This window comes from Ovis canadensis, chromosome X (genome assembly GCF_042477335.2).
Source record: "Ovis canadensis isolate MfBH-ARS-UI-01 breed Bighorn chromosome X, ARS-UI_OviCan_v2, whole genome shotgun sequence".
Classification (NCBI taxonomy): domain Eukaryota; kingdom Metazoa; phylum Chordata; class Mammalia; order Artiodactyla; family Bovidae; genus Ovis; species Ovis canadensis.
In genome coordinates this window covers 72,891,788-72,914,184 of record NC_091727.1, presented here as the reverse complement: position 1 = coordinate 72,914,184, position 22,397 = coordinate 72,891,788, and the positions used below count along the sequence as shown (strand labels likewise).

The 22,397-nt window shown below is 35.0% G+C and overlaps 1 protein-coding gene across 2 annotated transcripts in view; it reads left to right on the top strand.

Moving 5' to 3' along the window:
- The window catches only part of BRWD3 (bromodomain and WD repeat domain containing 3), a 170,636-nt gene that overhangs the window by 69,243 nt on the left and 78,996 nt on the right, over positions 1–22,397 (top strand). For both annotated transcript variants that reach the window (XM_070291890.1, XM_070291889.1), the window contains exons 13-22: positions 580–684; positions 1,718–1,871; positions 4,912–5,046; positions 6,281–6,409; positions 8,322–8,547; positions 11,508–11,675; positions 14,029–14,212; positions 17,523–17,616; positions 20,187–20,336; positions 22,308–22,384. In XM_070291890.1, the coding sequence (XP_070147991.1) occupies positions 580–684; positions 1,718–1,871; positions 4,912–5,046; positions 6,281–6,409; positions 8,322–8,547; positions 11,508–11,675; positions 14,029–14,212; positions 17,523–17,616; positions 20,187–20,336; positions 22,308–22,384 (1,422 nt within the window). The remainder of the gene's footprint in view (positions 1–579; positions 685–1,717; positions 1,872–4,911; positions 5,047–6,280; positions 6,410–8,321; positions 8,548–11,507; positions 11,676–14,028; positions 14,213–17,522; positions 17,617–20,186; positions 20,337–22,307; positions 22,385–22,397) is intronic.

Below are 22,397 nucleotides of genomic sequence, written 5' to 3'. Positions count from 1 at the left end.
CCCATATCCATACCCTTTAGCTTTCAATTTCCCATCTTTCTACACCACTACCTTCAGCTCTGAACAACCATTAATCCACTTTTTATTTTTGCCGATTTGCCTATTTTGGATGTTTCATATAAATGGAATCATACAGTATTTGGTCTTTTGTGACATTTTTAACTTAGCATGTTTTCAAGATTCATCCATGTTGAAGCATGTATAAGAATTTTATTTCCTTTTATGGCTGTCAAAAATTTGATTGTATGGCTATAAAATATGTCTATCCATCTATTAGTTGATCAACATTTGGGTTGTCATCACTTTTGAAATATAATGAATAATACAGTGAATATCTGTGTACATGTTTTTCTGTGGACTTATGTTTTCATTGCTCTTGTATACTTATGGAGGAGTAGAATTGTTGAGTCACGTGGTACTGTTTATCATTTTGAGGAATGCCAAACTGCTTCCCAAAGTGTACCATTTTCATTATCCACAGAAGTATATGAGGATGAATGTATTACTTTTATAATTAGAAAAGTAGTGATTTTCATTCTAGAGAAAGGCAATAAGAATATTTTAACTGTTTTTTTGCAGTTTAAGATTTGTTAGTGGAAGCAGAGATGGAACAGCAAGAATTTGGCAATACCAGCAACAAGAATGGAAGAGTATAGTACTAGATATGGCTACTAAAATGACTGGGTAAGATTGGATGTTAGATATTTTAATGATTCTCTTATGGTATAGTATCTTTTACATTATCATATTCTATTTAATAATGAAAATAAATATCTTTTTAATTCGGAGTTAATTGGTAGAAATTTGTATCTGTGTTTAGTCTCTAAGAATACTGTCTTTAACCGTTGATTGACAGATTGGATGATAGGAACATATCTGACTCATTCAAACTTCTGGTCTCTTGTGATCCAAAGATCTCTGTGCTTTACTAATGCCTATAGAATCATTCTCTGTCCTAGTTTTCTCTAAGTCATTTTTATATATTTTTTAATACGAGACAACTTTGAGGGTTGTCTGTATTAAATGTCATCATATTTTTAGATATTTCTCTGACTCACTGAGAATACCTTTATGTTTCATATTGTTAGTATTCCTACTCAACATTATAAATACAGTTAATCAGAATTACATTTCATCATCTTCACTGTAAACTAGAAGATACATTAATTACCTCTTTAGGATACAACAGTTTCTTTAGGATATGATCCTGAAATTAATTATTTTCCCATTAACAACAATATAAAATCAACTTTGTAGTCATAGTCAGCTACTGATAATGTCATTTGATTAAATCAATTAACTGAATTTCTTACTGCTTTTTTATATACCTACTTTAGTTTCAAAAAATGAATATTTAAAGGAATAAGGTGTCCATTTAATTATGTTTTCCTCATATTTTCTGGTAGCCAACCTGACCTTGTATTTTACTTTTCAAGGTATCTGAAGATTCGTTTCTAACTTCATTTTTTGTTGCTCTCAATTAGCTAACTATAAAATTTTTGTCATTTCGTATTTTTCCCTCCATAAAATAAGCCTATAGATGTTGCCCTATGTGATATTAATACTTTTATTATTTTATTTCATGTGTAGTTAAAGATACAGTTTAGGATTTTTTTATCTAAAAAGTTGCATGCTCCTAGAGAGATTTTTTTTCATAATTTGCTATTTAGATGCTCCTTTGTTCAATATTTATTAACCCTGAAATTATTTTGTTTAGGAACAATTTGCCATCTGGAGAAGACAAGGTCACTAAACTTAAGGTGACTATGGTGGCCTGGGATCGATATGACACCACAGTTATTACTGCAGTGAACAATTTCCTTTTGAAAGTATGGAATTCTATCACAGGCCAACTTCTTCATACGTTATCCGTAAGTATTCTATTTGTGGAATAATTAAAAATGATCGAAAAGGGCATTATTCTAGAAGACAGGAAATTTTAAGTTTTCTAGTTTGCTTTCTATGGCTTACTGTTGCTTGGAGAATTATTCAAAGTACCTTTGTTGACATATCTGCAAAATAAGGATGGCGCATGGTGTAGCTATTAAAAGCAGATATGAAAACTTTTCAGGATCTTTTCCCATATTTATTTACCCATTATGTTATCATATGCAGTCAAGGGTATATAAGTTATTTGTTCATAGCATGAGTTGGGATTTTTGTTGTTGTTTTTAAGGGTAGAGCTGGCTTTATTTAACCCAGTGTATACAAAATAGTAGCTTTTCAACATGATATAAGAAATATTATTGAAATTGTTGACATTTTTCATACTAAATCTTTGAAATCTAGTGTGTATTTTAAGATGCTTAGTAGCCATATGTGGCCAGTGGCTACAGGTCTAGAATTTGTGTACCAGAGTCTTACTAGGGTGTGAAGTTCTTTAATTCAACAAATACTTATTGAGTATCCATTGTTCCAGCCACTGAGATAGGTTTAAATAGTAGATTAAAGAGTCCCTATCCTCCTAGAGTTTGTAGCCTATTAAATGAAACAAAGAAACAAGCATTTAATCAAATAAGTGCTAAGAAGAGCACAACGCAAGTTTCTAGTAGGATAACCAAACTTGGTCTGGAAGAGTCAGAGAAAGCTTTCTGAGAAGTTGAAGCTTGTGTTAAGGTTTGTAAGATAGGTAAAAATTTCCCAGCTCTCATCCTAAATGTCACCTGCTTGACAAGGCCTTCCTTAGCAAACAATCTTGGGTAGCCTCCCAGTCATCATCTTTATTTTCATCGTAGTATTGACCACTACCTAGTATTTTCTTACTGTATTTTTTGTTTGTTTATTTTCTGTCTCAACATGGTAGGGGATCAATAAATATTTGGTAAATTACATGTGTGAGGAGGTTGAAAGTTCCCTCCAAGAAGAGGGAAAAGCATGTACAAAGGTCTTGAGGTAAAAGCCAATTTTTTGGCTAAAGCACAGAGAGCAGAAAGAGTATCACCTGATAGGAGGAGAAATAGGCAGGGGCCAGACCATGCAAGGTCTTGTAGGATCTATCCTGAGACCAATAGGTACCATGAAAAGGTTTAAAAGCAAAGGAATGGCATGTGAATTTTGCTTTTGAAAAATGCCTCCTAATTGTAGCAACAGAGTAGAGAGAATAGATTGGAATGAGATAAAGATGACTCTGATTATACTGTAGGACTCTATGATAGGATGGGCCTTAATGATAATTTGCATTTGTATGGTAGTGGTGGAAATAGAGGTGTGCTTAATAAATAAAATAGGGCAGATGATAAATCTTAAGACATTACTTAATCTGACTAAGTTTTGTTTCTCATGACCAAGGACCAAAAATGGAACCCCCTATTTAAAAATCTCTCTTTCCTAATGTACGCCGATGTAGTTGTAACATTATCATTTGACTTTAACAGAGTAATTTTACTGCTTACTGATTAGGAACCTGAGAAAGTATTTACTATATCAAATTGGATATTCAGTAAGAGATTTTGTTATGACAGAGAAATAATTTTTTTGATAGTCATTGGGAAAAAAGTTTTTTGTTGGTATTTATCGAAATGAATTTTACCTCTTCATCTTCTACTTTTCATTTTGAGACATTCTGAAGTTACTTTTTAATAAGCTACATTTTTTAACATAATGGTAGTAGGGCAGGTTACTCTATTTTTAGGCAATGATTTGGGGTAAAATGCACTTTTTAGGTTCACAACATGTGATTATTTCTGGAAGTTCCTGACATGTGATATGCTTATATGTTCCTAAGTGAAAAGCAATTTCAAGATGTCCCACATGCTTCTCTAAAACTTGGAGCCTGTACTCTCTGGCCAAGAATTAACAAAAATGAACAGTGATCTAAATTAGGTGTTGACAAACTTTTTCTTTAAGAGGCCAGATAGTAAATATTTTCAACTTTGCAAGCCACATATGGTCTCTGTTGAATATTCTTTCATTTTTTACCACCTTTTAAAAAATGTAAAAACCACTCCTTAAGCTGTCTGTCTAGAAACATTGGGGAGCTAGTTGGCCTAAAGTTTCCAGACTCCTGATCTAAAGTCTGTAGAGATGCTGATATTGATTTATTGCTGGGGAAATATAGAAACGTTGGTTTTCAAACTTATTATTTTTTTTTTAGCAGCATACCCATTTTTCAGGTAGAATATTAAATGAAACCTTCAACTATAAAGTAGATAAAGGTAAAAAAGACAAACTATACTTTGTTGTTTGAACATATCATAGGTCCTCCCATGATACAATATGAATATCAGTGAGTATTGGATAAAGAATAATGAAGGTTTGTCTGTTATCACTGTGTCAGAATTGGGTGTTAATAAAAGATTTTGTTTGTCACATATTCTGTGACCTTTTAATAGCAAAGCCCTAGAAATATGAATTCCATTTCAGAGGCCTGATTTTGGATTGTATTTCAAATACCTTTCAGGTCTTTTGTCTATTGAATATTTTATGAAGTGAAAGTGAAAGTCACTCAATTGTGTCCGACTCTTTGAGACCCCTTGGACTATATAGTCTCTGGAATTCTTCAGGCCAGAATACTGGAGTAGGGAAGATCTCCAGGGGTTCTTTCTAACCCAGGAATTGAACCCAGGTCTCCCACATTGTAGGCCACAAGGGAAGCCCAAGAATACTGGAGTGGATAGCCTATCCCTTCCCCAGTGGATCGTCCCAACCCAGGAATTGAACTGGGGTTTTCTGCATTGCAGGGGATTTCTTTACCAACTGAGCTATCAGAGAAGCCATATTTTATGAAATCAGCATTTAAACATATAAGGAGCTCTAACAACTATTTCTTGTAGTGTCCATGTTTGTAAATGCTGTTAAATTTACATACATGAATTCACCTGAATTAGATTGATAGGCTATCCTGAGATCTATTAACCAAATAAGACAGATATTCAATGTTGCTTTTCATTTTTAATATTGATTTTATCACAGGGACATGATGATGAAGTATTTGTTTTGGAAGCACATCCATTTGATCAAAGGATCATACTTTCAGCAGGTCATGATGGGAACATTTTTGTTTGGGACCTTGACCGGGGGACCAAAATTCGGAATTATTTTAATATGGTAAGGGAAATCTATGTTTGTGAAAGTCAATCAGTCATGTCTGACTCTTTGCAACCCCATGTTCTATATAGTCCTTGGAATTCTCCAGGCCAGAATACTGGAGTGGGTAGCCTTTCCCTTCTCCAGGGGATCTTCCCAACCTGAGGATCGAACCTGGGTCTCCCGCATTGCAGGCAGATTCTTTACCAGTTAAGCCACAAAGGAAGCCCAATCTATGCTTAGTTGATAAAAAAGCAGACTAGGATAATTTGGTAATTAAAGTATACTTAGTGCCAAGGAACCTCTTGCCCCCTGTTTAAATCCATATAATAACTTAGAGAATGACTCAAGATCTGAGAGTAAGGCCAACTGAAAATTATGCCTTTCTGGGTGTCTCTGTTTTGTGGTGTTAACATTTTCCAAATTCCGTTTCCCAGCTCTTAATTCTAGAAACTCAAATTGAATAAGCATTTGGATTTAACACTAAACAAAATTACAAAAAAATTAATGTTTAAGCTATAATCCTAATGAATGAATCACAACAGTGACTATATTGTATCTGTGTCTGGTAAATCCTATATAGCTTAGTTAGTAATCAGGAAGTTGTTTGGCACACATGGAATTGGAGATGTAGATACTCCTAGAATATATTTCATACAAACAATGGAAAAATATGGTGAAGTATCTCTTCTCCCAGTTGAACACCCTCCTATGGTGATGAGAATACTCATATTTCCCATATTTATTGTTCCTTTCTGAAAAATAGTTCTGACTAAATATTTCTAAATTATTGGCCTTTGAGCTCCCTTTTATAGGCTTTATACAGATTTAGAGTGTTAATAATAACCCTTTGTCTTTTGTCAGTGAGATTGATTTGTGTGCTTTAATTTTGGGATGGTTTTTTTAAAGTTTGATTTGCAGTTTAAATATGAAGATAATATCTTGACTTTCCTGAAATAGCACCTTTATTAATCTGGTTGTGTTTAGGTCGTTTATATTCTCCTCAGTCATTCATGCAGTCCTTCTTCAGTTAGGGCATTGCTAGTAATGTTTGATACAATGCATTTCATATTGAAACTCCCTAATTTCTTTCAGAGCTTTACTATTACAGTATGATTCTGGCTACAGAAGTCAGAGAGTACATTGGAATGTTGATGTATCACAGAATCCACAATATTAGCAAGTAGAAGCTATTGACTACTTATTGTTTGAAAATTACCTCCTAAGGTGACTTAAGGTGACTTCTAAATTTCAGATTGAAGGCCAAGGCCATGGTGCAGTGTTTGACTGTAAATTTTCACCAGATGGTAATCATTTTGCCTGCACTGATTCACATGGGCATTTGCTGCTTTTTGGATTTGGATGCAGTAAATACTATGAAAAGGTTAGTATACTTAATTGTTGTTATAGATTGCGATTTTTGATAGTATCATTCATGCATCTTATTTGAAGCTTTATGGTTAATAAAGGTCACTATGTTTCAATAGATATAAAATAACAAAGTTGCTTTTTTTTTGTAAAATTTTTCGTCACTGCTAGAATATAAGGCTTGGCAGTTCAAATTACTATTAAGATATAGGGTGATGTGGATATAAAAATTCATTGGAAAACACTCTTGCTTAGTATATATTCTCTCTATACTACCTTTTAGGTGTAATAAGAGAATAACTTGACCAGGTTACATCCTTTACTTATCATAAATTAGGAATAAACAGCTCATTACTGAATGTTTATTTTACCTATTATTGATCTTGTTAAAACACTTTGGAAGCTAATTTAATTGATTTCTTTTATTTTATTAGCTGTGAGTTTAGGATAGATGATAGAATCTTGGAGTTGGAAAAGAACTAGAGTCTTTGAGTTCATGTTGATACTTAATCACCTTTGTGTCTTTCATGCATTGATATTTACCTGTCTCACCATTTATATTATACTCTGTCTATTCTTGTTTGAATAAAAACAAGCAAGAAAAATAGTTATTAAAGTTTGTATGTTTTTTTTCTTTACTTTACCGTATTGTATTGGTTTTGCCATACATCAACATGAATTTGCCACAGGTGTACATGTGTTGCCCATCCTGAACCCTCCTCCCACCTCCCTCCCCATACCATCCCTCTGGGTCATCCCAGTGCACCAGCCCCAAGCATCCTGTATCATGCATCAAACCTGGACTAGTGATTCATTTCATATGTGATATTAACATGTTTCAATGCCGTTCTCCCAAATCATCCCACCTGTCCCTCTCCCACAGAATCCAAAAGACTGTTCTATACGTCTGTGTCTCTTTTTGCTGTCTCACATACAGGGTTATTGTTGCCATCTTTCGAAATTCCATATATATGTGTTAGTATACCATATTGGTGTTTTTCTTTCTGGCTTACTTCACTCTGTATATTAGGCTCCAGTTTCATCCACCTCATTAGAACTGATTCAAATGTATTCTTTTTAATGGCTGAGTAATGCTCCATTGTGTATATGTACCACAGCTTTCTTATCCATTCATCTGCTGATGGACATCTAGGTTGCTTCCATGTCCTGGTTATTATAAACAGTGCTGTGATGAACATTGGGGTACACGTGTCTCTTTCAATTATGGTTTCCTCGGTGTGTATGCCCAGTAGTGGGATTGCTAGGTCATAAGGCAGTTCTATTTCCAGTTCTCCATAGAGGCTGTACTAGTTTGCATTCCCACCAACAATGTAAGACGGTTCCCTTTTCTCCACACCCTCTCCAGCATTTATTGCTTGTAGACTTTTGGATCGCAGCCATTCTGACTGGTGTGAAATGGTACCTCATTGTGGTTTTGATTTGCATTTCTCTGATAATGAGTGATGTTGAGCATCTTTTCCTGTGTTTGTTAGCCATCTGTATGTCTTCTTTGGAGAAATGTCTGTTTAGTTCTTTGGCCCATTTTTTGATTGGGTCGTTTCTTTTTCTGGAAGTGAGCTGTGGGAGTTGCTTGTATATTTTTGAGATTAGTTCTTTGTCAGTTTTTTGCAACTTAAAAATAACTAACTTTATCTACTACATTACTGTTTTGCTTCCTCTTATCCTAATTGGAGAAATATGATAGGGAAGGGCCAGAAAATAATATATATTATTGGGTTTTGTGGGGAAAAATAGCATTATGATCTAGGTGATTCACTTCTACCTAGGGAGAACACATGACAATAGAGGAGTATATAGATAATGCAAAAATTGTCTGATTTTAAAAACAAAACATGCTCTAGGAATGAACATAAATGCTTGTTAATAAATTTCCTGTGCCCATTAAATACTAAAAGTCTATCATAAAGATTCCAGATCAGATGTTCTTCCATACTGATTATCGACCTCTTATCCGTGATGCCAACAACTATGTATTGGATGAACAAACCCAACAAGCTCCTCATCTCATGCCTCCACCATTCTTGGTGGATGTTGATGGAAATCCTCATCCCACAAAATTTCAAAGACTGGTACCAGGACGGGAAAATTGTAAAGATGAACAACTTATACCACAGCTGGGATATGTGGCTAATGGTATGTTATCAACAAAATCAAATTTAAAATGTTTTGTAAAGTGTTGAACTTACTCTTCTCTCTGTAATATATCCCCATGCTAAACTATGTAGTAGGTTATAATATATTTTACCTGAAAGTGAAAAGTGTTAGTTGCTCAGTCATGTTCAACTCTTTGTGACCCCATGGACTATTGCCCACCAGGCTCCTCCGTCTGTGGAATTTTCCAGGTAAGAATACTGGAGTGGGTTTCCATTCCCTTCTCCAGGAGATCTTCCTGACCCAGGTTTTGCAGGCAGATTTTTTACATCTAAACCACCAGGGAAGCCCCATATTTTATCTGATACCTTATTAATTTTCAGTGGCATAGAACTTTTTACCTTACCAATGTAATTTTTTACATTGTTTATCTCATCTAGACACAGATAAATGGATTAGGGCAAACAAGAGTACACTGAAGCAGAGAATGTATTGACCTGCTTCCTTAGAAACCTGAACATATGTATGATCCTGATGCTTTCAGAACTGACTTTTAGTGATAATTTAAGATGGTTTAAAACTCAACATTCAAAAAACTAAGATCATGGCATATGGTCTCATCACTTCATGGCAAATAGATGGGGAAACAAAGGAAACAGTGACAGACTTTATTTTCTTGGGCTCCAAAATCACTGCAGACAGGAACTGCAGCTGTGAAATGAAAAAATACTTGCTCCTTGGAAGGAAAGCTATGACAAACCTAGGAAGCACATTTAAAAGCAGAGACATTAATTTGCCTACAAAGGTCTGTATAGTCAAAGCTATGGTTTTTCCAGTAGCCATGTATGGATGTGAGAGTTGGACCATAAAAGAAGACCAGGTGCTGAAGAATTGATGCTTTTGAACTGTGGTGTTGGAGAAGACTCTTGAGAGTCCCTTTTACTGCAAGGTTATCAAACCATTCAGTTCTAAAGGAAATCAGTCCTGAATATTCATTGGAAGTACTGATGCTGAAGCTCTGATACTTTGGCCATCTGATGTGAAGAACCAACTCATTGGAAAAACCCTGATGCTGGGAAAGTTTGAGGGCAGGAGGAGAAGAGGGTGACAGAAGATGAGGTGGTTCGATGGCATCACTGACTCAATGGACATGAATTTGAGCAAACTCCAGGAGATGGTAAAGGACAGGGAAGTCTATGCTTCCTGCAGTCCATGTGGGTGCAATCTGTGGGTTCACGAAGAGTCAGACACGACTGAGTGAACCACAAAAGTGATGATTAAATTTAGTAACTTTAGTGTGTCAAGCTTTTATAATTGGTAAAATTCTACTGCTCTTAGTATTGGTATTTTAATTTGAGAGTACATAGTTAATGGACTGAAGAAGAGGAAATTTAAAGAACTATAAACTGGAAGGTGGCTGTTTACCCACCACCCTCACGTTTGAAATGTAAAGAATTATTTAGTGTTCGGGAGGAGAATGCTAAGTGTTTAAATAACAGTAGTATTGGAGGATATTGACGACACAGTGATGAGTATGATGCATGATGGGAGCATAGTAGAAAAAGACATTAAAAAAAACAACCCTTTTGGTTAATGTGTTTCCCTTAGGTATACTGCCTCCATCCCACCCTGACACCAAAATGTCTTGATATGTTAGTTTGTTACTTGTAGGTTTTCTTCCAGGTATGAGGCAATGAGTTATTTGTTTGCAAATGGAATTTTATATCCTTACTTACAAATTAAGACTTGACCTTTATAGAATGAAATGTTACATATCCTTTTTATATTCTCTCATAAAGATTTGTAGAACAATGAAATGGTGTTAAACATGTGATAATAGTTACTTTGTTGATGTCATATTTAATTAAACAAGGAGGAAATGTATGAATATCAAATAGGAGGTAGAGCTGAAAACATGAATTTTAAAAATCTATATTTTATCATATTTTTTTTCCTGTAAGATCTGATCACTTGGCTACTCTTAACAGATAGCATTTACTCTGACTAGAAGACAAGATGAAAAACAGGTCTAAGATGTAGTTAAAAAAGAAAAAGATAATAGAAATAAATAAAATTTTCATTCGGATGTAACTGAATTTCATTATAAGAAATAATTTTTATACTCAAATGTATGAAAAGTGAAAGTGAATGTTGCTCAGTCATGTCTGACTCTTTGTGACTCCATGGACTATACAGTCCATGGAATTCTCCAGGCCAGAATATTGGAGTAGGTAAGCCTTTTCCTTCTCCAGGGGATCTTCCCAACCCAGGGATGGAACCCAGGTCTCTCGAATTGCAAGTGGATGCTTTACCAGCTGAGCCACACGGGAAGCCCAAGAATACTGGAGTGGGTAGCCTATCCCTTCTCCAGGGGAATCTTCCTGACACAGGAATTGAACCAGGCCCTCCTGCATTGCAGGCGGATTCTTTACCAACTGAGCTATCAGGGAAGCCCTCACATCTGTCTACTGAGATGTTATCAAAAGAAACAATATTATAAAGACCGTAATTTTGATTTCTTTCAGAAAGGAAGTTCTCATGAAAGATGCAAAGCATTTTCGGTATTTGCCGTTGAACTTATTAAAACCTTACTCAAAGATTTACTCCTAACTTTTAGCTTCAGAGGAGCCTGATGGGCTTCAGTCCATAGGATCACAAAGAGTCAGACATGACTGGGCAAATGAGCATGCACACAACTTTTAGCTTTGAATATTCCATAGAGAAAATTCATTCTTAATAATTTAATCACTTTTTTTTTTTCTGTAAGATGAGAAGGTCCTCATCAAAATGTCTGACATTGGGTATATTGGTTAAGTTAAATACACAAGCTGACGTACTTAAAACCTCTTTAAAAATATTTTGTTTGCTATATGTTTTATTTTCATTTTAATCCTTTAAAAATTATTTGTCTAGCAACTTATAGATTGACCTTGATTTTATTCTACTTATGGTATACAGAAATGTAAATAATTTTGTGGCGTTATATCTTTGGTCTGATTTAGGTGATGGTGAAGTAGTAGAACAGGTAATTGGGCAACAAACCAATGATCAAGATGAGAGCATTCTTGATGGAATAATCAGGGAGTTACAAAGAGAACAAGATCTGAGGCTAATTAATGAAGGAGATGCTCCACATTTTCCAATTAATAGATCATATTCTTCTAATGGTGGTAAGTATGTATATATTTGTATAATATATGATGAATGTACTTTATTTTATCTGTAACAAATAATTACACATGAGGAACATTTTAGGTTTTTAAATAAAAGCAACATTTTGTTAAAGTTTTGATATCAGATACACCAAAGTGCCAGGATCTCATTATCATTTGGGAGTAAAGTAATTTAGCATGTTCTAAGGAGTACAGACCGTGTATTTTAATATACTATTTTCTTTAAACTTAGTAATATATTTGCAGTCTTATTCTAATAAGCAAGGTGCTATAACAAGTCCAGTCCCTTCTAGGGGAACCAACCTATAAAGTTTGCAAAATTAAAATCACTTTAAATTTAAAAATTACTTTTAGAAATATTTGCCCTCAATTATTGAAAAAGTAGGCTTCCCTGGTGGCTCAGATGGTAAAGAGTCAAAACAGCAACATATCATCTGTCTCTCTTGAGTTTACAAAAACACTGGCAGACAACAAGCCCTCTTCTTAGGGAATACAGTTTCTTAATTGACTCTCAAAAGTTTGATCTCATAGTATTATTGTAATCTATTGTAGGTCTTCCTTCACTTTACATGTCACAAGTTTGATCTCATAGTATTATTCTAATCTATTGTAGGTCTTCCTTCACTTTACATGAAATATGTTTATGCATCTGAGTTTTGTATAATCTTAGGCTGTGTTAGTTTTGCTTTTGTTAAGAACTGTTCAACTTTAAAAATACATCCTCTTATGGGATTTTGGCACATGTTTCTTTATATGTTTACATAATTGCGGTCATTGATTTAGGTAGTGTAGTGTTTTGGAATCCACAGGAATGTGATCTAAATTTGAGGTGATTCACAGGGTCTTTTACTCACTTTCTGATTTGTTTAGTATCCCATAAAATTAAAATTAAAATATTATTTGTTCATGTCACTTGGAGCACCTATCTCATATAACTTTCCTTAACCTGGAATAAGGTAAGACATTGACTGATGATCCTATATGTCCAAGCCTTTTGTTCCTAAGACATAAAACTTTCTTAGAACCCTGATTTTAGAGATCAGTAACTTCATTACTAGATTTACATGAATAGATTTGAATGCTGTTAAGCAAACAGATTCCATTGTCTTCTCTTTGCAGTGTTCATTTGTTTTGAGTTTTTTCTGATGCATACTTTAACAGTTTAGTGTTTCAGTTACCATTTTTGTTTTATTTGCAAATAGAACAAAATAATCAGAAACTTTTGTGGAGGATTAAAAAGAAAAGTAACATTTCTATTACTTATTTCCTTTTTCTTTCCTTCCTTATCAATTTTGAAACTGAAATTTTGATAGTTTTTTTTATAATTTTATTTTTTATTTTATTGTTTTATGTTAAAATCTTTGGCTGCCCTGGATCTTCATTACTGCATGAGGGCTTTTCTCTAGTTGTAGCAAGCAGGGGCTCCTACTCATTGCAGTGCATGGACTTCTCATTGCAGTGGATTCTCTTTGTTGCAGAACACAGCCTCTAGGCATGCAGGCTTCATTAGTTGCCACGTGTGGGCTCAGTAGCAGTTATAGGCTGTAGAGCATGGACTCAGTAATTGTGCATAGTTTCTCCTTTTCCTTCAGCTATTTTTTTAATAAATGATATTTATGTTATTTATTTATTTATTCTTGGCTGCACTAAGTCTTCATTGCTTTGCTTGAGTTTTTTCTAGTTGCAGCGAGTAGGGGCTACTCTTTGTTGCAGTGTTCAGGCTTCTCATTGCTATGTCTTCTCTTGTTGCAGAGCATGGACTTTAGGCACAAGGGTTTCAGTAAAACTGTGGCCCACAGGCTCAGTAGTCATGGCTTATGGGCTTAGTTGTTCCACAGCATATGGAATCTTCTGGTACCAGGGATAGAACCCATGTCCCCTACATTTGCAGGCTAATTCCCAAACACTGGACCACACAGGAAGTCCTATATTTTTTTCTTCCTATTTTTGAAAAGTTTTTTTGGGTTTTATTCAGAAACCTTTTAATGGACTAAAGGTAGAATTTAGATTAAAAAGCTGCTTTCTGAACTAGTACTAATAACATGTATAAATCTACCAAATACATTAAATACAGTTTTTGTATTTACTGAGCATTTAGTAGATGACAGATGTGAAAGTACTTTGAAAAAAATTAAAAGAGCTATAGAGACAATAAACATTTATTGAGTACCTGCTTTATTTATAAAACTATAAAGACCATAAAGGGGATACAGAAAATATATTAAAGGAACAGCAATATTGTCTAGCAGTATTATCTTTGAATCTCGTATTTTATTTAGAGCTCTGATCTTGAAAAGTTTGGTGTCTTTCTTTGCTCAGAGCATGGAGCAGTCCTTTGTTTTTGTTTTAGCTCTGAGAAATCCAGATATGGACATATCTTCTTCCCCAAATATTGGACTGCGACGTAGTGGTCAGATTGAAGGTGTCCGACAAATGCATAACAATGCTCCTAGAAGCCAGATGGCCACTGAACGAGATCTCATGGCATGGAGCAGAAGAGTGGTAGTCAATGAGCTAAATAATGGGGTTAGTAGGTGAGTCAATATGGTAACATTCATAAGAACATTGAGAGTTTTCTTTTTTAGTAAATAAAAATGTACTATGTTAGGCTAATAACTAAGTTTTTTTTTTTTAATCTAGCTGAGTCATGCATTATTTTTTCCACATTCTTCTATTCGTTCATTCCATAACAACTATTTAAAGATTATCGTAAATTTTCTTAGCTTGTTACTAAATGGTTTGGGGAATAATGAAAAGTGAAAAACCTGATCTCTGTCTTCTTTGAGTTTATAGTCTAGGTTAGAAGATAAGAAAAAAATACTAAGTAAGAACATGAGGCCAGTAAATATGTCAGTGATACATGGACCCAAAAATTCAACAGTGGTTCTGAGGAAACTCAGAATTGGAACAGTTTGGGAGTGCAGTACAGATACATAGTAGAGCCCAGTGCATATTGTAGTTTTAGAAATATAAGTAGACTTCTTTGGATGAAAGGATTTCATTAGGATGAATTTCAAACTTGAAATCCCTATCTTTATCAGTAAACCTTAACATTTACTATAATAATGACAAATAATGCACAACAACTGGAAATAGATTTGGAAAAGAGAAAGCACATTGACAGAGGACCTATAAAATCCATTTAAATCATGATATCTTCCCAGTAGACCTTCTCACTAGCTGAGCCAACAAGTAGCAAAATTAATTTGGTTTCACCTTAATATTTCTTTAGCAGTAATAAGAAAAAGGGAGACATGGCTAATTTATGAACTGAATGCTACCCCCTGCCAGTAGAACAATTTAATGTAATTCTCTGCTCAAAGTGTTAAAAGTAGAATTGAAAGCAGGGACTCAGATATTTGTATGCCAATATTTATTTAGCATTATTCATAGTACCTGAAAGGTAGAAATGATTCAAATATAAGTCATTGGATGAATAGATAAATAAAATGTTATAGATCTGATACAGTGCCTGAAGTACTATGGATAGAGGTTCGTGACATTGTACAGGAGGTGGTGATCAAAACCATCGACAAGAAAAAGAAATGCAACAAGGCAAAATGGTTGTCTGAGGAGGCAGTAACATACAGCTGAGAAAAGAGACCCAAAAGGCAAAGAAGGAAAGGAAAGATATACCCAACTGAATGTAGTTCCAGAAAATAGCAAGGAGAGGTAAGAAAGACTTCCTAAGTGATCAATGCAAAGAAATAGAGGAAAACAATAGAATGGGACAGACTAGAGATCTCTTCATGAAAATTAGAGATACCAAAGGAACATTTCATATAAAGTTGGGCACAATAAAGGACAGAAACACTATGGACCTAACAGAAGCAGAAGATATTAAGAAGAGGTGGCAAGATTACACAGAAAAACTATACAAAAAGATCTTAATGACCCATATAACCACAGTGGTGTGATCGCTCACCTAGAGCCAGACATCTTGGAGTGTAAAGTCAAGTAGGCCTTAGGAAGCATCACTACAGACAAAGCTAGTGGAGGTGATGGAATTCCAGTTGAGCTATTTAAAATCCTAAAAGATGATGTTGTTAAAGTGCTGCACTCAACATGCCAGCAAATTTGGAAAACTCAGCAGTGGCCACAAGACTGGAAAAGTTCACTTTGCATTCCAGTTCCAAAGAAGGGCAATGCCAAAGAATGTCCACACTACCACACAATTGCACTCATTTCACATGCTAGCAAAGTAATGCTCAAAATTCTTCAAGCTAGGTTTCAACAGTACATGAACTGAGAACTTCCAGATGTTCAAGCTGGATTTAGAAAAGGCAGAGGAACCAAAGATCAAATTGCCAACATCTGTGGGATCATAGGAAAAGCAAGAGAATTCCAGAAAAAAAACACCTACTTTTGCTTCTTTGACTATGCTAAAGCCTTTACTGTGTGGATCACAATAAGCTGTGGAAAATTCTTAGATGGGAATACCAAACCACCTTACCTGCCTCCTATGAAACCTATATGCAGGTCAAGAAGCAACAGTTAGATGCAAACATGAAACAATGGAATGGTTTAAAATTGGCAAAGGAGTACATCAAGGCTATATATTGTCACCCTGCTTATTTAACTTATATGCAGAGTACATCATGTGAAATGCTGGACTGGATGAACCTCAAACTGGAATCAAGATTGCTAGGAGGAATATCAATAACCTCAGCTATGCAGATGACATCACCCTTATGGCTGAAAGTGAAGAGGAACTAAAGAGCCTCTTGATGAAAGTGAAAGAGGAGAGTGTAAAAGCTGGCTTAAGCATTTAAAAAAACTAAGATCGTCATGCCATCGGGTCCCATCACTTCATGGCAAATAGATGGGGAAACAATGGAAACACTTGAGACACTTTATCTTCTTGGGCTCCAAAATCACTGCAAATAGTGACTGAGCCATGAAATTAAAAGATGCTTCTTGGAAGAAAAGCTATGATAAACCTAGACAGTGTATTAAAAAACAGAGACTACTTTGCTGCCAAAGTCCTTCTAGTCAAAGCTATGGTTTTTCCAGCAGTCGTCTATGGTTTTGAGAGTTGGACCATAAAAAAGGCTGAGTGCCAAAAAATTGATGCTTTTGAATGTGGTGTTGGAGAAGACTCTTTGAAAGTCCCTTGGACTCCAAGGAGATCAAAGCAGTCAATCCTAAAGGAAATCAGTCCTGAATATTCACTGGAAGGACTGATGCTGAAACTCAGGCTCCAATACTTTGGCCACATGATGCAAAGAGCTCACTCACTGGAAAAGACCCTGATGCTGGAAAATATTGAAGGCAGGAGGAGAAGGGGACGACAGAGAATGAGATGATTGGATGGCATCACCTTCTCAATGGACATAAGTTTGAGCAAGCTCCAGGAGTTGGTGAAGGACATGGAAGCCTGTCATGCTGCAGTCCATGGGGTCGCAAAGAGTCAGACATGACTAAGTGACTGAACAACAACAACAGTGTACTTCAATGGAATGAAACTCAGCTGTATAGACTTCTCATACTTGCTACATGCTTGAACATCTAAAACATTATGCTAAGTGAAATAAGCAAGACACAAAGGGGCAAATAATGTATAATTCTATTTATATAAAATATCTAAAGTAGACAAATTGATGAGGAGAGACAGAGTTATTGCTTAATGGTTACAAAGTTTATGTTCGGAGTGATAAAAAAGTTTCAGAAATAGTGATGTTGATTACACAACTTTGTAAATGTCAACAGTACCACTGAATTATACACCTAAAATGGTTAAAATGTCCAGTTTTACATTTAAAAATGTTTTTATTATCTGATTTTAAACCATTTGGTTTGCTTTTTGATGATCTTCTATTACTTTGACCTTCAATTTATTACTAGGGTTCAGGAAGAATGTCGAACTGTAAAAGGTGACATAGAAATCAGTCTTTATACAGTTGAAAAGAAGAAAAAACCATCTTATACTACCCAAAGGGTAAGTTTAGCTACAAAGTACTCTGCAATACACTATTTGCAAATACCAAGTGTTTGAAAGGTGGCCATTATGTATTAAGTGATTATTTTGATAGGTGTCTGTATATAAAGAAACTATTTTTTGAACCCCATATTGAGATATGATTATTATTAATAATGATAAAGTGCACAGCATTAGGACTATCCCCTCAAGTCTAGGATGTGGTTATTGTAGGTATGATATATTTGCATTAAAATACCATTTTCATTTGGTTAAAGTAAACCTTAAAATTATTGTCTGGTCACTAATCACAATGTAAAACAAATGCTGAGATACCCTAGGCCAGAGGTTGACCAACTACTGCCCAGGGACTAAATCTGGTCTACTGATTCCTATTCCTATTAATAAAGTTTTATTGGAACACAGCTATACCTATTCATTTATATATTGTCTATGGCTGCTTTCATGCTCTATGGAGTTGAGTAGTTACCACAGAGATCATATCACCTGCAAAGCCATAATATTTATACTCTGACCCTTCACAGAAAAAGTTTGCTCACCCCTGCTATAGGCTTACTTCTGGCCTACCTAAACAGGTGCAAAATCTGATCTATACATTAGGAAAATTAATATATACCAGTAGAAACTTGTAAGCAGGGAGTAAGAGCCTGTACTCCATTAGGTATATAGTAAACCCCTTACCACTTCTCAAGTGGCTCAGTAGGCCAGTCCAGGTTCAATGCAGGGTACAGGATCCTTGGGGCTGGTGCACTGGGATGACCCAGAGGGATAGTATAGGGAGGGAGGTGGGAGGGGGGTTCAGGATGGGGAACACGTGTACACCTGTGGCAGATTCATGTTGATATATGGCAAAACCAATACAATATTGTAATTAGCCTCCAATTAAAATAAATAAATTTAAATTTAAAAAAAATCCACCTTCCAATGCAGGAGACGTGGGTTCCATCCCTGGGTTCGAAATATCCCCTGGAGAAGAGCATGGGTATCCATTCCAGTATTCTTGCCTGGGAAATCCATGGACAAAGAAACCTGGTGGTCCACAGCCCATGGGGTCACAAAGAGTTGGACACAACTTAACAACTGAACAACAACAGGAAAACCCCTTACTAGTTCTTAGAGGTTGAACAAACTAGGCACATAAGAATATATAGTTTTGTTCCTAGATCTAATAAATGTAACTCCTAAAGAGTATGATAAATAGGGAAGTCTAGGTTGATTTTAATTTTTTTAGACAAATATAGGGGATGGATGCTGAATTTTAAATGTCTTTCAGTATCAATAAACACAGTTTTAGGTAGTATATTACTATCTCTAAATGTTCTTAGATCATTTTCTTAATTTCTATTCAGATTTTATTAGCTTATTTGATGTTCTCTGATAAGATTATTTTCTTAGAGATCATGAATAACCATCCATGATTTATATTCTTTTTCCTGCTAAGCTGATTTATCAGACATCAGACTTGTCTAAGACTAATAAACAGGGGAGTTGACTCTGTAAGCATTTTTATTTATACGGAAAATGAGAAACATTTACACATAAGATAGAGACCTGGCCCTTGATACCGATTTATAAGAACTTTAAAATTATTTACTTCTGATGACATATTAGGGTTATAGGCTTGGCATATGATATATCAGTAATAATATTTTATACTTGTAAAGTTTAGAATAAAACAGTTTTTATGTTTTAGTTGTAAAAATTACATTTTTATTTTGACTTGTTTACTGAATGTAGTTTTTATAGAACTAAAGAAATACATGTTATATTAAGAGTTATATATATAGATATGATGTAGATAGCTGGCTTTATCCTATAATAATTTGTAGATATTGCCAGAATATGTAAATTCTGGGCAAATTCTTGTAGCTTAGAGTTTCAGCACTGTCTACTTTGATCACAATGTTTTCAAAATAGGAAAGTAATCAATATTAATGGAAATGGGTTAAATATATAGAAATGAAATATATTTTATATAAAAATGTAGTATAAAAGTATATCTTGGGTTTTCTTTTGAGTATTCATTTCTCTTTCACCTCCACCCTTACTCTTCAGTTCAGTTCAGTTGCTCAGTCGTGTCCAACTCTTTGCGACCCCATGAATCGCAGCACGCCAGGCCTCCCTGTCCATCACCAACTCCCGGAGTTCACTCAGACTCACGTCCATCGCGTCAGTGATGCCATCCAGCCATCTCATCCTCTGTCGTCTCCTTCTCCTCCTGCCCCCAATCCCTCCCAGCATCAGAGTCTTTTCCAATGAGTCAACTCTTCACATGAGGTTTCCAAAGTACTGGTGTTTCAGCCTTAGCATCATTCCTTCCAAAGAAATCCCAGGGCTGATCTCCTTCAGAATGGACTGGTTGGATCTCCTTGCAGTCCAAGGGACTCTCAAGAGTCTTCTCCAACACCACAGTTCAAAAGCATCAATTCTTTGGCACTCAGCCTTCTTCACAGTCCAACTCTCACATCCATACATGACCACTGCCCAATTGATTTGCTTTATATATATTCTTTTGTGCATATTCACTGAACTTTTAATTTTTTAAAATTTGTTTTCCTTCTGTTTTACAGAGTGATTATCAGCCTAGCTATGGGCGATCTTTGCGAAGGACACAACGCAAACGACAGCATACTTACCAAACACGATCCAACATAGAGCATAATTCACGAGCATCATGTCAAAATTCAGGTGTACAGGAAGACTCAGATAGCTCCTCAGAGGTTAGATATCTGCTATTATTTATTTAGTGTAATTTTTTGTTTCCCAGTTAATATCATCATTTTGGTTTTACTTTTGGTTGTTTTTGCTTTGTCAATATTGCTTTTTCAACTAGATTTAATAACATGATACCATCAATGAAGTCAATATCTGAGATCTTGTAAAATCACAAAGAAGTTAATGACTATCTGATACCTAGATTCCTTTTCAAAGTTCTTTGTATCTATGGAAGGCTGAAGATCTACGCATCAAAAAAGAAACAGGAATTTGATAAAATCTGGATTTACTTTTAAGGGTCACCTTAATAGAAAATTATTGAAATAACTTTCTTAAAAGAGGATTATTCATTAATAAGGCATTTAGTAGGCAAATTAAGCATTATATTGAATTCCTTTAGGTATCTTCTCTTATTTGTACCTAAGATGTTATCTTGGTTGAGGGTATCAAACATGCCAGGAAAAGTTTGACTTCAAGACAGTGAGAAAAGAGAGTGAGAGCAAATCTGCCTAGAAATGAAAAAAAGTAAATATTAACAGAGATAACTAGCTATACAGTCCCAGAACTTGTTCACTGGGTAATCATAATATACATGTTTTCTGTTATTGTTGACTTTACTCATCATGGAGATTACTAAGTAATGATTTTTCTTAGACCTAACCCTTTTCATGGTAATGGAATAAAGACCATAGCAGTTCTTTTTTTTCACATTCCTCTCTTTTTCAGTCCTTTGCTTTTGTTCTTTTAAACAACTGTCACTGTTAAATGAACAATGAAGGCTTCATTATGTACTGACAATATATGGTACCCCCATTCTTCTCCCAGCATTCACAGTTCTTTAATTCTTATCAATGATATGCCTCCTTCTCTACTCCTGTTCATGAAAATCTTGATCTGAAAAGAATGATCACTTAATCAGTAATTGATATTGTCTTTTTAATATAATAATTTTGGTTGTGCTTTAAAAAGGTTTCCTGGTCTTAATAAATATTATAATAGAAATGCTTTTTTCCCCCAAAAAATAATCCCTGAGATATGAGGCAACTGGTAACAGTATATATACAATAAAATAGGCAATGTGATACTGTCTAAACTGGTGATTGTATATAGAAGGGTGTTATCTACTTCGGTATGTTTGAGATCTTATATAATAAAAGGCTTATTAACTTTTTTATAGAAAGTAATTATACTAACTTGGTAGAGGCATATAGGAGAAGGCAATGGCACCCCACTCCAGTATTCTGGCCTGGAAGATCCCATGGACAGAGGAGCCTGGTGAGCTGCAGTCCATGGGGTTGCTAAGAGTCAGACACGACTGAGTGACTTCACTTTCACTTTTCACTTTCATGCATTGGAAAAGGAAATGGCAACCCACTCCAGTGTTCTTGCCTGGAGAATCCCAGGGACAGGGGAGCCTGGTGGGCTTCCGTCTATGGGGTCACACACAGTCGGACACGACTGGAGCGACTTAGTAGCAGTAGCAGAGGCATATAAGTATTTTTACCTTTTTTATATAGATTTTTTTTTAAATTATGGCTTTCTATAAGAAAAGAATCTGAATAAGAATATATTTTTATATGCATACAAATATATGCATATATGTACATATAAAACTGAATCACTGTGTTGTATACCTGAAACTAACACAACCTTGTAAATCAGCTATACTTAAATTGAAAAAAAAATTTAACAAAATTTAAGAGAGTTATATTTGGTATTCTTAAGGAATCTACTGAACCTTTGAAATAATAATAGATGCCTCATATCAATAAGATAGTAGATGCTAGAAATCTTTAAATACTTGGTAGGCTTAGTTGTGAGTTATATAGAAAAATGATTATGTACATTTTAACCAGAACTCTTTTTTTGGAGGGAGGAATACAAAAAGTTCTATGAAACAAATGGTACATGCTAATTAATAATAATATACTAGTTAATAATAACTGTATATCTCAATTGCTGGCTCTTTCTTCCAGGAAGATGAAACAGTTGGCACAAGTGATGCTTCTATAGAGGATCCTGTTATTGAATGGCAAAGTGAAAGTTCCTCCAGGTAGTTTTAATGG